Genomic DNA, 16,911 nt, shown 5'->3' on the forward strand with positions numbered 1-16,911 from the left:
TTAAATTTTTTTATATTTTTTATATTATTTTAAATATATTAAATTTTCTATATAAATAGTTTAAAATCTAAATTGAATATTTTTTATTTATTAAGTGTTAATATTAAAAAAATAAAAATAAAATAAACCAATATATAATATAAATATTGTAGATGTGAATTTTTTTATAGTAATTTTATTTAACTAAATAATACTTGACATTTGTAATGTTAGAAACATTTATTGTTAAAAATTTATAGTGCATCATTAAATATATGAAAAAAGACCTTTAAAAAATAAAATAACAAATTAAATATAATGTTAACAAAATAAGATTTCGCATTACGAACATATATTGTTAAAAATTTAAAATACCTGGTAAAATTTTTTAGATCAAAAAACGTAAGAAAGAAATAAATGACAGAAAAAATCCTAAAATAATATTTATGGCCTCCTTGAACGCCCAGCAGCCACGGACAAGGTCACGAGTAGCGGGAAATGGAAGAAATGGCACGCAGAAGTCGCAGGGTTAACGCAGAAGAATGGAAGGATTTGGATGGCCATCGGCAAAAATGGAAGGAATCCCGCAACAAATGCAACTTGATAGACCGACGGTGCTTTTCTCTCAGTAGTGACTCGATCTCCATTCCTCGAAGAGCTGAAACGCGACTATGAAACGTGCCCTTTTGCCTGCAACTCGAAAATACTTGCACTCCAGAAATATGTTCTTATATGGAACGAAATGAATTAAAAAACAATGCGATTTTGAACAAAACCCTTCATGCCTTCTCGTTTTCTTCTGTTGTGAAGTTAAAATGTTTCATAAGAAAAATAACTCGAAAACCCAAAAAACGTTTTCCGAAAACCCTAAAAAATGCTTACGAATACTAGGCGAATTTAAACGAATGTACTACAGAAGTTTGAAGTTCGCCAAACTTCGAATTTGAAGCATGAAATAAGCTGAACCTTGCCTAATCTATAAACAGTCTTATGAAAAAGAAAAGGGCATAAGCAAATTACGTTAGATAGGGTACCTGTAAAGCAACGCGCTTAAAACCTCGGCTGTGAATGAAGGCAGCTGTGGCTGGAATGTCATAGTAGGAATAAATGTCCATAGATTCTTCCATTATTTTTTTTCAGTATTAATGGACCCGTCCAGTTCTAGTTTGTTCACAACGGGACTTTGCATATATGTGTGGGGTGGCTGGGCTTTTTAAATCTTTTGGTCGGTGGGCTGCCCTCCGTGTAAAACCGCAGGTTTTACAAATTTGGTAGGGGAAAGGACCCAGTAGTTGAGCATGTTCCAATTGTTGTGAGGGTTGTTGATACCTTTTGTTCCAAAAATTGAACAAATAAAATCTATTGTTTGAAACAAAAAATATCAATTTTTGTTAGGAAATGTACCAACAGTTGTTAGGAAATGTACCAATAGTTGTTAAGAAATGTACTAATATTGTAAAAAGTAACCAATCAGATGATGCCACATCGGCTGCACAACTATTGGGGTCTCTAATGCACGCCTATTGGTCTCACTTTTTTTTGGGGCTGTTTTGGACACCTTGGCAAAAAGCATGCTGATGTGGCATCATATTTGATGATGTGGCCCTGAAACCTTAGTTATAAGCAGGGGACTTGCCAAGTAAGCTGCTGTAAAAAAATCGGAGTGATTCGAAATTTCCAAGTAGGATTTTGAGAAGCGTGAAGTTAGGGTGCACGACTACTGGGTCCTTTCCCCTATTGGGTCTGCGGTTTTACAAATTTGGTATTGGGTTTAATGTGCCAATAAATTTGTGTCTAGAAAAGCTCAAAACAATAAAATTATCCTCTAAAAAATCCTATAATAATGTATTTAAAAATAGACATTATCTTACAAATTTGGTATTGGGTTTAATGTGCCAATAAATTTGTGTCTAGAAAAGCTCAAAACAATAAAATTATCCTCTAAAAAATCATATAATAATGTATTTAAAAATAGACATTATCTTACAAATTTGGTATTGGGTTTAATGTGCCAATAAATTTGTGTCTAGAAAAGCTCGAAACAATAAAATTATCCTCTAAAAAATCCTATAATAATGTATTTAAAAATAGACATTATCTTAGATAAAATTATTTAAATTTCATTTTATTTATACACTATCTTAGATAAAATTATTTAAATTTCATTTTATTTATATGAATAATTATTTTATTTTATTTTATTTTATTTCCTTCTCTAATCTCCGCAAGCAGTCCCCACCGCCCAGGTCAACTACCCAGACCTATTCGTATGAACTTATTTTATTTTACTTTAAAATTGTTTATTATAAATTAAAAAATTAAACATAGATATTTTGTATTTTACTTTAGAATTATTGAAATCTTTCTTATTTTATTTGGATGACTTATATTTATTTATTTTATATATTTAAGAGTTATTTTTAAATTATTTTATTTATTTAATATTTATTTTATTTTATTCAAAATCATTTAAGATTTCATTTTATTTTCTTAAAATCGTTTTATAGTTTTGTTGTTTTAAATGTATGTGATCGGCTCTTTAATAGTTTTTGTTAGCATACTTGTGTCATTTTTATTTTTATTTTTTTTTAATGGTAAGTGTTATTTTTTGATGGGGATAGCTCCCTGTATTACTTCCAAAAAGAAATGCTTACATGGAAATACATTACATACCGGGACTAACGCTCCAAACCACACAAAAGATGGAGCTCAAACACTACCCTATGACCTACACACCAACTCAATAGACTTGGAGACCATTTACATGAGAAAATGCAGCAATTGAGACACCAACTCTCTGAAATTGAACATGGTATTCAAGGAATCCTCTGTCAACCACCAATCATCTGAGTTCTTGAGTTGTCTGAATTCTAATAAATCCTTGTTCAACACCCCTTGTCTAAAAATAGGTCATGCTTCCACGACAAGCCTCCTCTTTTTTGCCTTCCTCTCCCTTTCCTCCCTATCCTTTGAGTCCAAATCACTACTTTCCTCTCCCTGCTCATCGGACTCCTCCTGGTCATCTTCCGCTTCAGACTCCTCTTCTAAGTGTGAGGAATAATATGTGGATGGACTTAAGTAAATCCTCAGAATGCTTTCCTTGGTACCATTTTGCAACTCCCACAGAGCATCTGCCACTGCATCCCCATTCACTGCTTTCACAAAATCCCCAAGTAGCTCAATACACCTCTCCTTCAACTCCAGAACATCGAACAAAGGTACGAGCACCACCTCATAAATAAATCCATCACACCAATGGCTCTACAAATTCAATGAGACATCCACCATTTCCAAAATCCCCTCATAAATATCATCCTCTGCATTGAACAAGTCCAAGCACTGTCTCTCAACAGTTTCTTCACAATTCATGCAACTCATAGCAGCAAACAGTGCCATCCTACTACAATGCTTGCATCCCTAACTCCCTTAGAACTCCACTGCCCGCACACTGCAATTAATCTATCCTCAATGTATTTTTGCGGCCCTAAATAGAGCTTGAAAAATTCTAGAACAACTGAAATATCCAAAAAATCTCTCAATCTCTTTATCCAATGCACTACACATCTGAGTCCAAACCTCTAGTTCTCGATTGTGATCTCATATTGCAGTCAATCGATAAAAGAAGACAAATACCACCTCCTTCATGATTACACCCCCGTACTGACAAACCGATCAAAAAGAAAGGTCGCACTCTCTCTTAAACGTGCATATCAATTGTGTTTCCCTCCATGTACATCACCCTGTAGTGCAAACACCTACTACCTACTACTGCAGAGAAAAGAGGATAATAGCATCATCCTATTCCTTCACGAGGAGATTCTTGCCTATCAAACTGGATAATCTTGTCAAGAGCCTCTGAAATGTCATGAGGGCATTTCATCTTAAAAGTCTCCTCGGTTTCGACTCCCAAATTGGCCATAAAATCTGCCACTTTATTGCCTTCTCTGAGGGTGTGAATTAGGTTGTAATTCCCAATACTCTCCAGAAGACGTTTGATTCTAGGAAGCCACCTACTCAGATTCTAAAAACTCCATTAGTGACAATCTGTGAATCCCCTTCAATGATCACTTTCGAAAGACCTTTGTCCACACATAATTCCAATCCAGCTTCCAACACTCTGATTTCGACTTCGTTGTTGGTAATCTCTCCAAGATTACGATAGACTTCTTGTATGAACGACCCATCCTCATTTCTTAGGACAACCCCAAATCCTGCCTTAACCGGATTGCCTTTACTAGCGCCATCAAAATTGAGTTTGGTCCATCCCTTGTCAGGAGCCTTCCATCTGACCTTCCGCCTGTCCAACTTCTTGACATTAAGCTGAAACTAACCTGTCTCTTTGAATGACCATTTGGACTCCATCGTCTTGTCCCAAGTCATGAATCTTCTCACAAGTTTTTTCTTGAGAATGCAACTTACTACTTCCTCTATGACTCCTTTAATCTTGAGGATTAATTTGTCATTGGATAGGCTAATCTCCTTAAAGATTCTTTTGTTCCTTTCTTTCCACATGTGCTAGACTAGCAAAGCCGGACCTACTAGCCAAATATCCCCCCACTTGGAGTTAAACGAATTAAGCCATGAAGAGAGGAAATCCTTCATCTCTGCATTCCTAACAGTTTTCAGCTCCACCATATCAAAAAACCATTCCCAACAAGAACTTGCCACTAGACAAGTGTACAAAAGATGGTTAGCATATTCCTCATCTTGCATACACATGACACACCGACTCGGTCCTGCTATACCAATTGTTTTTAGCCTATTTATCGTCAACACTTTGTCATGTAAATCAATCCACAGATATGCACCAACTTTAGGTAAAATTCTCTTATGCCAACATAATTTATACGGCCAACCTGAACTTCTCGACCTGCTCCTTTGCACTTCATATCCCCATTTAACCTTATATTCTCTTGATTTAGAGGCGCACCACAAAAGTCTATCCTCGGCCGATGTGTAGAACACCAATCTTTGTTTCAATAAAGATTCAAATTTGAAACAAAGCTCCTTATTACCTATATCTATTTTCTTCCATATTATTTTGTGTCCTCCTGTCCAGGACCATCGATGTAGTTGACTACCTTCTTCCCAAAACTCTCTTGAACTTGCGTTACCCAACCATGATCTTCAAAATAGTCTTTTAAGGTCGTTCTCCTCCCCATGAATCATGTCAAAAATTGGATTTCTACCTATTCCCAATCTATCGGGATAGATGATCAGTGATGAGGTTTCCACATTCCCACAGGAAATTCCAGACTGCTAAACCTTTCTCTACATAAGCCACTGTGAAAATTATGTCTGCCCCCTCTGAGTGCAAGTATTTGCATCTCATTATTCTGCACCAAAGTCTCTCTGAGAGTTTGTACATCTTCTAGGACAATTTTGCACCCAGAGCCACATTTTGGAGACCCATCTTCCTGAGCCTAGTACCTCCTTCCTCATTTAAAATACAAGTTGTGTCCCAATTGATTAAAGGTATTTTCCTACCCTCCTTCGCTCCTTCCCACGTAAATCTCTTTAATAGATCGTCTATCTTATTGTTGGTGTTTCTCAACATCATGAAGCAAGCCATATTATATATTGGCATGACTGAGAGAACAAACCTAATCATCTGAATCCTACCCGCTTGGGATAGCCATTTGTTCTTCCACAAGACTATTTTAGCTTTGCTCTTGTTAATCACTTCTTCCCAAATATGAGTTTCATCCCTCTCGCATTAATGGGAATTCCCAAATATTTAAGAGGAAAGGATCCGATCTAATATTCCAACTTATGCGCAATCCAAACTTGGGACTGTCCGCTCGTGTTGAGGAAGTAAATCTATGATTTCTCTTTATTCATAAATTGACCAAAGGTGCTTGAATATTCGTCTAACATGGCTTTAATGGCCTCTGCCTCCTCCATCGAAGCAACCTTGAAAAGGAGTATCATCTGCAAATTGGGAGTGAGGGATGGACTCTATTTGAGGATGAACTCTAATGCCCCTCCACAACCCCATCCTGTTGCGTTTTTTGATGTTGTTACTCAACCATCAAAACAAAAAGAAAAGGAGACAGCGGATTGCCTTGTCTCAAACCATTAGTAGCCTCAAAAAATCCACAAACCAAGCCATTCACCAAAGAGAAAAACTTACAGTGGAGATGCAAAACTTGACACATTTGATCCACTTATTGGCAAATCCAAATTTACTAAGAACGTGGATTAGAAAATTCCAAACTACCCTATCATAAGCTTTTGAAACATCTAACTTGATGTCCATACCTTCCACTTTATCCTTGAACATGGAATGAAGGACTTCTAACACAAGAACTATGTTGTCCATAATCTCTTTACCTGGTGTGAAGCCAATTTGATTTTTTGAGATCTTCTTCGGAAGAATCTTCTTCAATCTGCTAGACATCGCCTTAGCTATAATTTTGTATATGGAATTGCAAAGAGATATAGGGTGAAAGTCTGCCATAGATTCACAACATTGTTTCTTGGGGATAAGAGCTATCATCGTATGATTGATGGCCTTGACAAACTTCCTTCTCTTCCTGAACTCCTCCACCACCACCCAGATGTCAGACCCCATGAAATCCCAACAAGTCTAAAACACTTATGTCGTTATACCATTCAGGTTGGGAGCTTTATGAGGATGGAGAGAAAAGGTGGCCTCTCTGACCTCTTCAATAGAATATGGGGCCAACAACAAATTCTTATCTTCCATCGACACTAAGTTTGCAATGGAATCCTCCACCAAAGGGAAATTGACAGAATCTGGAGAAGCATCTTTGCCCAGAACACCTACAAAATTCTCAACAGTCGCTTGTTCAATATCCTCTAAGGACACACACCATCTATCGCCGTCATTCTTAATAGAGGAGATCTTATTGAGATATCTCTTCACCTTGACTGAGGCATGAAAAAAATTGGTGTTTGAATGACCTTCAACAATCCACAACTCCCTGAATTTGTCCTTCCAATACAGTTCCTCCTTGTTTAAGACTTCCAGGTATTGCTCTTTCAATCTCTTTTCCAATACGTATTCGAGATTGGTCATACCAACTGGCATCACTCTAGAGTTAAGCAATTCCAATTCCTCTTCTAATCTCAATTTTTCAGAGAAGCTGTTTTTGAAGGATTCTTTGTTCCAAATTTTGATCTCGTGTTTAAGAAATTGCATTCTCCTGACAAAGCAATAACTCAGGGAAACTAAAAATCTATCTTCTTCTGACCACCACTCTCTCATCTTATCTAAGAAACCAGTGTCCCTCCACCACATACTAAGAAACTTGAAGTAGCTTCTCTACTTAATCTTTTCTTGATCGAATTCCAATAACAGTGGAAAATGGTCAGACCCTGATTGAGGGATAATGGATGTGGAAAGATCAAACTGGCCCGAAATCAAAAAGTCACCAGCAAAAAATCTATCCAATCTTTTTGAGATGTTTGAGAAATTAAGCCTTCTATTTGTCCAAGTAAACCTGCCATTCTTAGGAATAATGTCCACCACCTTAATGGTCTCAATAAAGTCCTTGAAGTCATCCATAACTTTAGAACATTTCCTTAGCCCTCCAAATTTGTCTTCCATCTCCAACAATACATTAAAGTCTTCGGCTAAAATTACATTGTTATTTGCGAAAGTGCCCACTAGAGCAGAAATCTCTCTCCAAACCTGAAGCTTCTCTTCAATTTTAGTAGGACCGTAAATATTGATAAGGTGAAATTCAAATTGGTCTTTGATTCTTTTGACACTACAAGCCATCCAGTGAAAATTGGAGGCAACAGGTTGGACGTCGACCGAGACCGGATTCCACAATACACCTAGACCCCCAGAAGATACTTTGGAGGCTTGAAACATTCCATCCCATTTATTGAAAGATTTCAAAAACCCCTTAGCTTTTTCTTCATTTAGCTTGGTCTATTGAAACAGGGCCACACCGATGTCTAATTTACTAATAGACCTTTTGACCAAGTGTTTTTTGTCAAGGGTTGTTAATCCTCTGATGTTCCATGTAAGAATATTCATTTCACCCCAAGGGAGGGGCGTCCTCCCTTGGCTCTTTTCATGAAGTCCAGTACACTAACAATGCCTTTTTCTGAGGCTCTATCTTCTCTAACTTGTTTGAGGCTTCTTCTGTCCTTACTCCCCTTGGCTCTACGCAGAAGGACATTAGCAAATAGGTTGATACATCTATGATCGAGGTTGTCCAAACCATCAATCTATTCTCCATCATCTTCTAATCCCATATCATACTCACTCTCCGAACTTGGGGAGGAACCAGCCTCTGCAATCTCCGCTTTTGTCTTCTCCTCTCTTGTAGGTTGTTCAACAGATTTTCGTTCCTTCAAATTCTAAACCGCAAGGACCTCCTTTTTAGAATCTGTGCTATTACTTGAAATCGTCCCAATGACTTCCTTCCCCGAACCTGAAGTAGAAGGAAGATAAAGAACATTCTGAACAAGTTTGTCTTCTCCACCCAAAACTGCTTGGACTTTACCCTCTAAGAAAATCTTCTCCTGGCTCTCCTAACAAATGTCCTACATTCCCTTTCAGAATGAAATTTACTACCACATCAATTACACACCGATATTTATTTTTCTACCTCAACCTGTTGTATCTACTTCCCCTCTAAAGTGATTAATGTAATATGAGATGGAACTTCCTTAACTGTAGCGATCTTTAACTGAGTGTATATGTACAAGTCCTTTTCTACAATACCTGCATCGATCTCGAACAAAGTCCCCAAAGAATGACCTATTTTCTCTAGACTAATATCCCCCCAATATTTAATGGGGAGATTGTCCAATCTAATCCAAACCAGTTTATCATACACCGCAAGCTGTAATGGATCAAAATTAGGTGACCACGGTTTAATATAAACAAGATGTTCTCCCACAAACCAGTTTTCTTAACACAAGATTCTATTCTTCTCTGAAATCTCAACAAACACCACCACAAAGAAGCCTATGGGTATGAATTTGACCACCAATCTCGTTCCCCGACGCTTGGCAATCCATTCTTTGATTGCAATCCTTGTCAACTTAGGACCCACAACTCTTCCAATAACTGCAAGGTCTGCCCACAATGATCTATCTTCCTCAATATCACTGGTCAGATCAATCTCACACCCCCCTTTCTTACAATCTCCATTAAAGGGTAACTCTTTTTGCAAAGAGGTGCCTTCTGCCATTTCCTTTTTTATAGCATACTTGTGTCATTGCATTGCATTTCTTGCCATTATTCTAGTTAAATCTCAATCTTTTCATTTGAATTTATTTTTCATAAAAGTTGGCATAGAATGATTTATATCATACAAAATTTGGTTGAAGATGTAGTCCTTCGAGATCTAGGAGATTTAATGAAAGAAAAAGAGAGAACAAGTATGAGAAAATAATAATATTATATCAAAGGATGCAAATATACAATGGTAGTTAGAATGAATTGAGAATACAAAAAGAACCTCTTGGTTAAACAAACCACGGTGAGACATAGGATTATATAGAATTATGGCATGTGTTTTGATCTTATGGCTTGGGATATAAAGTGATAAGTATCATATGTGTACCCTGAGTAAAATAACTAGTGTAAATAGTACCTAAGTGATGATCTAGTTAGGTAAAACACTTCATCCACACTAACATTTTCAACTTCAATTTTGAATATAAAAATGGATTCCATAGACACTTAAAACTGTCCACACTTAATCCAACCCAATTATATCTATTAGCTACTAATTAAATAAGTATTAATTTCATCAATACATAGTTTATCGTTATTCCTCACCTATATTTATTTAAGTTCGTCCAACCTTTGCATTTATATCCCACAAAAATTAAATTTTATGTCATCTATTTAATTCTCCCCTTGCCCACTTCAACCCAATTAGTTAATTAAAATCAATTAATTAACTAGCTAACCCTTTCACATCCTAACCATCTATTAAAAATCTATTCATTCTTAAAAATATATAACAAGTCCTAACCATTCATTGTTTCTAAACAACATTAGCCCTCCATTCACCACTTGTGACTCTCACATGTGTGAAAAGTCACATGTCTCCTTCGCATATCCTTATGTGTCATCACACATTTGTGAGAAGACACTTGGAAAGCCTTTCCTCCCCAAGTGATCTCACACATGCGAGGGGAGTCATATGTCCATGTACACTCTTCCTTATGTTTCTTTCTCACACATGTGAGAGGACTCATTCTCAACCATTGGATTTGGTCAAACCAATCATACCCCTTCATATATCCTTAATCATCCTCTTTGTCAAGTGCATCATTTTAATGGTAACACTTGGCATTATCTTATTGACCATTACCTCTTAATCATTCATAGTCCTTAATATTCAAATTAAATCTAAGTCGCTAATCAACACATCCTCAAATCTATAAGTTAAACCCTCTCCAATCCATTTCCATTTATCACATCTCATCCTACGCTTGTGATGTTGGATCTCTAGTAAATCTAATTATTTCATCATTTATCAATGTATCTAAACAACATCAAGAGGAGGTGAGGGATCCCTTGTGAAAACTCTCAAGCTTGGGTGCATTCCTTATCAAGCTCAATTCAAGTATCATTGGAGAGCAAAAAAGGGTCATTCTATTGCATTTTAGTATTTATCATTCTCCTTATTTTCATTACCTTCATTTGGTAACTTGGTGGAACCTCGTGTCTGAAATTTAAAAATAAAATAAAATCAAGTCTTCTCTTAGGTTATAGGTCAACATGTAGACTCTATATTTTGGCACATGCATTGCATGTCACCTCACTTACATTCTAAAGTGGCATCTATTCTTCACGAACTATGACTTCTAACCCTTCATTTTTTTACGGTTTGATTACAATTTTCTAATCATTTTGTGTTGTGTTGTGTTGTGTGCAAGATTTTCCCACTTTCTTAATCATTTTTATCATTGGTCACTATAGTTTTTGTTTATAAAACACCCAAATGTTGTTCAAAGAGGATGATTTTTTCAAGACAAAAGTCAAGGAAGTCATAAAAAATAGCTAGTGCCCTACTAAACTCAACCACAATGATAGATGAAGTTTTAGTCTGTCTTGGCAACCCTTTTTATCCAACCTTATAAATGGTCACTCCCCTCTCTATAAACAATCTCATCTTCACTAATCCCTTGCCTTTGTCTCTCTCTCTCCTCCCATCCTCTCCCTTAACCTCCCTCTCATTTGTCTTTTTCTACCTTTTACCCCTTTCTATGGGGATCTCTTGGCTCCCCTCTCTTCTTCATTATAGCCATGTTCATGGGGGTCCTAAGGCATTGTCCTTATTAATTTATATGAACCATCTTCATGTATATGTTTGCTTTATTTAATCTCTTAACATTTATTTGTTGTCTCCTTGGTTAGTTCTCCCTCATTAGGTCTTTCTTTGTCGTTCCCCACTACTCCACTATTATCTATCTTCATTGTTTTTTGTTTCTTTTATTTGTTTTCCTCCTCATGTTTGTGTATTATTACATGTTTACTTATTTATCTCCTATTTATTGTCTTAGTAAATGTTTGTTCTTTATTATGTCCTTTTGGTAATCAAAGAGTTTATGCGTTTTATTTCTTTAATCGTCATCGTGTGTGTTTTATGAATTTCTTTACTTGTTAGACTTTTTTGGCTTCATATTGTTAGGTCATTTTATTTCTCTTTAATCTTTTAGCCTTTGAATATTTTGTTACAATATTCCCTTTCTTATCCCTTCTATTTTTTATTCTATCTTTGAATTTATCAAGGTTTAAATTGTATTATTTCCTTTTATTATTTGGTTATTTTATTTTTCTTATAATATATGACTATCATATAATTTTATAAGCATGTAATCTATAATTATTTTTCTCTCCCAATCAGTTTGGTTATGTGCTTTTCACTTTGGTCTTTTTTCTTAGGGAAATGGTGTCTCGACCTTGCAATAATAAAACATTTACTGTTGATAAAAGGGTGTTGTTGATATGTCACTGTTGGGGGTTCAGGGGCAACACCCCAAAACAAAATTTTATGTGTAATTCATGATTGTAAATCTTAACCATCTATCATTGGGTCATAGATCTAACAATGGATATTTTGTGTTCTTTGTTTGCCCTAGAAGGCAACCTTATATTTTGGAGGCATTGTATTACGACTATGTATTGTGATGTAATATGAGAGCTTGATAGTTGTCAAGTTGCCTCTCCATTGGTGATACTCCTATTAGAATCTTACTCTGCAAGTATACTGTAACTTGTTGTTTATTTTTGAATAATATATTTGGCAGCCTTTAGAGTGCGATCTTTTTCTCCTTAAAGGGTCTTCCCCACGTAAATCATGGTGTTGTAGCATGCATGCTAATTATATTTGTTCTTGTGAAATTTATATAATTGTTGTAAAGATCTGTAAAAGTTTTGCATTACCCTCCTCTCAAGATTATTGTAGGAATTTGTCCTGCTACTTTAACTTCCTTACAAGTGGTATCAGAGCCTAATCACCTTTGGTTTCAGTTGTGATTTGTTGAGTTTTTTTAACTAATGTAGATTTGAGTGGGAGCTTGTGTAGAAGATACTCTGTGATCATGTTGTGGGAATTCTCAGATGGCAAGTTCATCAGGGAGGATTGAAGTGGAGAAAAATTTTGGAAATAATTTTGAGATGTGGAAGTTGAATATGGATGTCACCTAATAGATCAGGATACATGGGATTCTATTTATGGGAAGGTCTCCAAACCTACAAATTCTATTATAGCTACTCAGTATGATGTTGTGGTCAATAAAGTCAAGGGTCTAATCAAATTGTCCTCGGAAAAAATTGTCTTAATCAATTTCCATGAAGAGACCTCTTCAAAGAAGACGTGGAAGAAACTTGGTGAGATGTATCAAGCCAAATATTTAGTAAATAAGATTTTATTGAGGAAGAAAGTGCATTCCCTGAGAATGGAAGAGGGTGGACAAATTACAGACCATTGAAAGTGTTCAATATAGTGGTGTCTCAATTGACATCTATCGGTATCAAGATGGAGGAGGAGGACAAACATTAGATCTTTCTTTATTTTTTGCCTAATTCGTGGGATTCTCTTGTTATGGATTTCAACAATACTTTTATTATTTTGAAGTCTGAAGATGTGCTGGGTATCTTGCTTGATGAAGAGATGCAATTGAAGGTATCCATTAGTTTGAAGGAAGACCTAATTATTCATGGAAGACCTATGAAAAAAGGCAAAAAGAATGAGAAATTTGGCAAATCCAAGTCCAAGGAGAGATCTAAATCTCTTGGAAAGTCCAAAGTCATTTACTAGAATTGTGGTATATCTAGACAATTTTGTAAGGATTGTAAAGAAGAAAAGAAGAAGTTTAATTTTGATTCCAAGTTTGAAAAAGAAGATTGTAATGCATTCCTTGCAACTTTGTCTACTCATGCAAGTAATCATCCATGGTTAATTAACTCAAGTGCATCTTTTCATATAACTTTCTAATAGAGATTGGTTTACTAAATATGAATAATTTAATGGAGGCAAGGTGTACTTGGATGATGATTCTCATTTAGATATTGTTGGTCGTGGTAAAGTTAGAATCCAATTTGTAGATGGTAAATTAAAAAGGATTGGTGGTGTGTTGCATATACCTAGACTAGCATGAAATTTGTTATCTATGAGAAAATTGATAGATGCAAATGTGAAGGTAGTCTTTTATGATGTAGGTTGTAAAATGGTTAGAGGTGTTACATGGTGATTTATAGAGGTGTCAAATTTTGCACATTGTATAAGTTGGATGCTTACATTGTTGAGTGCAATAGTACTTTTGTGAAAATTAAATATGTGAATGCCTCATTAGAAGCAGTGAGGGTTTCACCTTTAGTAGATGGTCATGGATTTTGGGTACCTAAGGGTTCTCTTTCTTTTGAAGCAAAGTTACATACAAAGAAGATTGTGTTATGGCACCAAAGACTTGGCCACATTGGAGATAAGGGTCTAAGAAACTTGAAAAATAAAAATCTTGTTGAAGGTTTGAATAATAGTAATCTTGATTTTGATTTCTATAAGCATTTTATCTATGGAAAACAAAACTGTGTTTAGTTTTACTGGAGTTCTCATAAAATTTGTGGTGTGTTGGACCTTATTCATTTTGATGTGTTTGGTCTTGTAGATATTCCTTCCATTCCAAAATTAACATATTATGTTTCATTTATTGATGATTATAGCAAAAGGACGTGGGTATATATTGTAAAGAGTAAATACAAAGCTTTTGTTGATTTAAAGAAATGAATGAAATGGTTGAGTTGCAGATTGGAAAGAAAATAAAATAGTTGAGAACTAATAATAGCAATGAATTTTACTCCAATAACTTTGATAGGTTATGTAAAGACTATGTCATGAATAGATAGAAGACAACTTCACATTCTTCAGAACACAATGTAGTTGCAAAAAGAATGAACATGACACTGATGGAGAAGGCTAGGAGTATTCTAAGTGATGTTGATCTAGAACAAACATGTTAGGCTAAAGTTGTTGTCATTGCTTGCTACCTGATTAATAAGCCTCTTAAATTAGCTCTTGCTGATAAAACACCTCTAGAGGTGTGGTCGAGTCACAAGCCTTCATTGATACATCTTAGTGTTTTTTATTGTGAGGCATATGTGCACCTGTCAAAGGAGAAGTGAACAAAGTTGGTAAACAAGGTGGTAAAATGTATCTTCATCAGATACACTTATTTTAAGAAAAGATACAAGCTTTAAGACCTTTCACAGAAGGTAATACATAGCAAAAGTGTTCCTTTTAGAGAAACTAAGCCTTTTTTTATTACATTGCAGTCATAATAGACTAAAAAGGAAGATATGGTTTAATTTCCTTCTACACCTAAAAGAGTTGAATTGAGATGCCTAAGTCTGGCAAGAAGTTGAGGGGAGCTCATCTAGTTTTGAATATTTAGAAGGGGAGGAAGAACCTCCAACTCAACTTTTTCAACTTAGGTCTACAAGACATATACAACCACCTAAAAGGTATTCACCAGATGATTGGATATGTATTTCTGATTTGAATACTGATGTGGATGACCATAGATCTGTAGAAGAGGCATTAGGTATGAATGATATAAAATCTTGGAAAATTGCTATGGATGATGAAATGACAACTTTGAAAAAGAATGATAAACACAGGGGCTTCACTTAATGAATCTGGTATATATCACGTGCGTTCATGACATACTAAAGAATCCCCCTATTTTAAAAAAATATTGGCCTAAACTCCTTTTTTGTCAGCCCCTCCCAATACACAGCTTGAATTTAAAACCCCCTATTTTCACCAAACATTGTATTTTTTCATAGCCCAAATTAAAAACCTCCCTATTTTCACTAGATATGCAATATATTGTTTTCAATTTTTAGGATATTAAACCCGCCAATATGAACACATGTAATATAATATTGCCTAGTCAATAAAACCCCCATGATGATAAATGAGATCTTTATCATTGGCTAGAGGATGTAAACCTATTGGTTCCGAATGAGTGTTCAAGAAAAAGATTGGTTCAAATGGAAGCATTGACAAGTATAAAGAAAGGTTGATTGCAAAAGGCTACTCTCGGGTTGGTGAGAAATTTTTTTTTGCTACAAAATGACATTTATTATATTTTTGCTTTCTATTGTTGATGCTTATGATTTAGAGGTTGTGCAAGTGGATGTGAAAACCATTTTTCTTCGTAGTGATTTGGAGGAGGATATTTATATGACACAACCAAAGCACTATGTGGTAAAAGGTAAAAGTATTTTTGTTTCTAAATTGAAGAAGTCTTTGTTTGGTCTAAAATAGAGTCCTAGGATGTGGTACCAAAAATTTGATACATATGTGTTAAGTTTGGGATTTGAGCATTCTAAACCAGATCATGGTGTTTATTAGAAATCTAATGATGATCATTTCCTATACATTGCATTATATGTTGATGATATGTTATTCATTGGTAAAGGGAAAGGTGTGATTTCAAAAACTAAAGTCTCGATTTGCTACTAAGTTTGAGATGAATGATCTTGGTGCAACAAAACACATTATTGGGATGTAATTAGAAGAGATAGAGTAACAAAAAGCTTTGGATACGCTAGAGTAAGTATGCGCATTCAATTATACTAAGGTTCAACATGCAAGATTGTACACCTTTATGTGCTCCCTTTATAGTTGGAACATAATTTGTTTTAGATTGTCCTACATGCCCATTAAATATGTAAGACACGAGCAAAGAACCTTACCAAAGTGCAGTTGGAAGTTTGATGTGTGCTATGATCTACACTACACTAGACATTACCTAAATAGTGGGATTTCTTTCGAGATATATGTCCAATCCTAGTAGAATTCATTGGGATGCAGTTAAAAGAGTCTTCAAAATATTTGAAGAGTACACCAAAGTATTATTTGTTTATCATGGTAATTTGGCAAGAGATAATATTTCCCTTCAATCTTTGTGCCATTTTGTAGGTTGACAATTGCAACACTAAGAGCCAACAATACGCAAAGAAGATAAGAACAATGGAAGCCACATTGCAAATAGGGAGTTTTGCATTTCATTAATTGTCTAATTTGCAAGATTTTATTTATTTACGTTTAATATTTGTTAATTGGTTGGGATTTTCATGATTTCCTCTATTCTAATTAGCATTATTTTGATGATTTTTCATGTGAAAACAATGGTGAACCCAATGTGAATCTACAACTACTTACCTTCGTTCTATTTTTGTGTTTTTGCAAGTCCTTGCTACGGATTTGGCTTCTACAAATTTTTGCATGCATGGTTTGCGTGTTTCACATGCATCATTTCTTTGTTTTGCATATGTATCTTGGGTATGTCGCATGCGTTGAAGGTAAACACATGGTAAGAAATTAAATCATTTTTGTTCATTGTTGTGTCGCCTTTTAAAATCATAATCAATTTATTCACTCTGGAAAGTCTGCAAATTCATTTATAGATGTTTTTTTTTAA

At 35.2% G+C, this 16,911-nt stretch overlaps 1 protein-coding gene across 1 annotated transcript in view; it reads right to left on the reverse strand.

The window, feature by feature from the left end:
• The window catches only part of LOC131064420 (uncharacterized), a 96,766-nt gene extending 95,513 nt beyond the window's left edge, over positions 1-1,253 (reverse strand). Inside the window, exon 1 of the mRNA XM_057998556.2 lies at positions 1,014-1,253. Within this exon, the coding sequence (XP_057854539.2) occupies positions 1,014-1,106 (93 nt within the window). The 5' untranslated portion in view covers positions 1,107-1,253. The remainder of the gene's footprint in view (positions 1-1,013) is intronic.
• Between the last annotated feature and the right edge of the window lie 15,658 nt (positions 1,254-16,911).

The sequence above is a fragment of the Cryptomeria japonica genome, chromosome 5 (assembly GCF_030272615.1).
Source record: "Cryptomeria japonica chromosome 5, Sugi_1.0, whole genome shotgun sequence".
Classification (NCBI taxonomy): domain Eukaryota; kingdom Viridiplantae; phylum Streptophyta; class Pinopsida; order Cupressales; family Cupressaceae; genus Cryptomeria; species Cryptomeria japonica.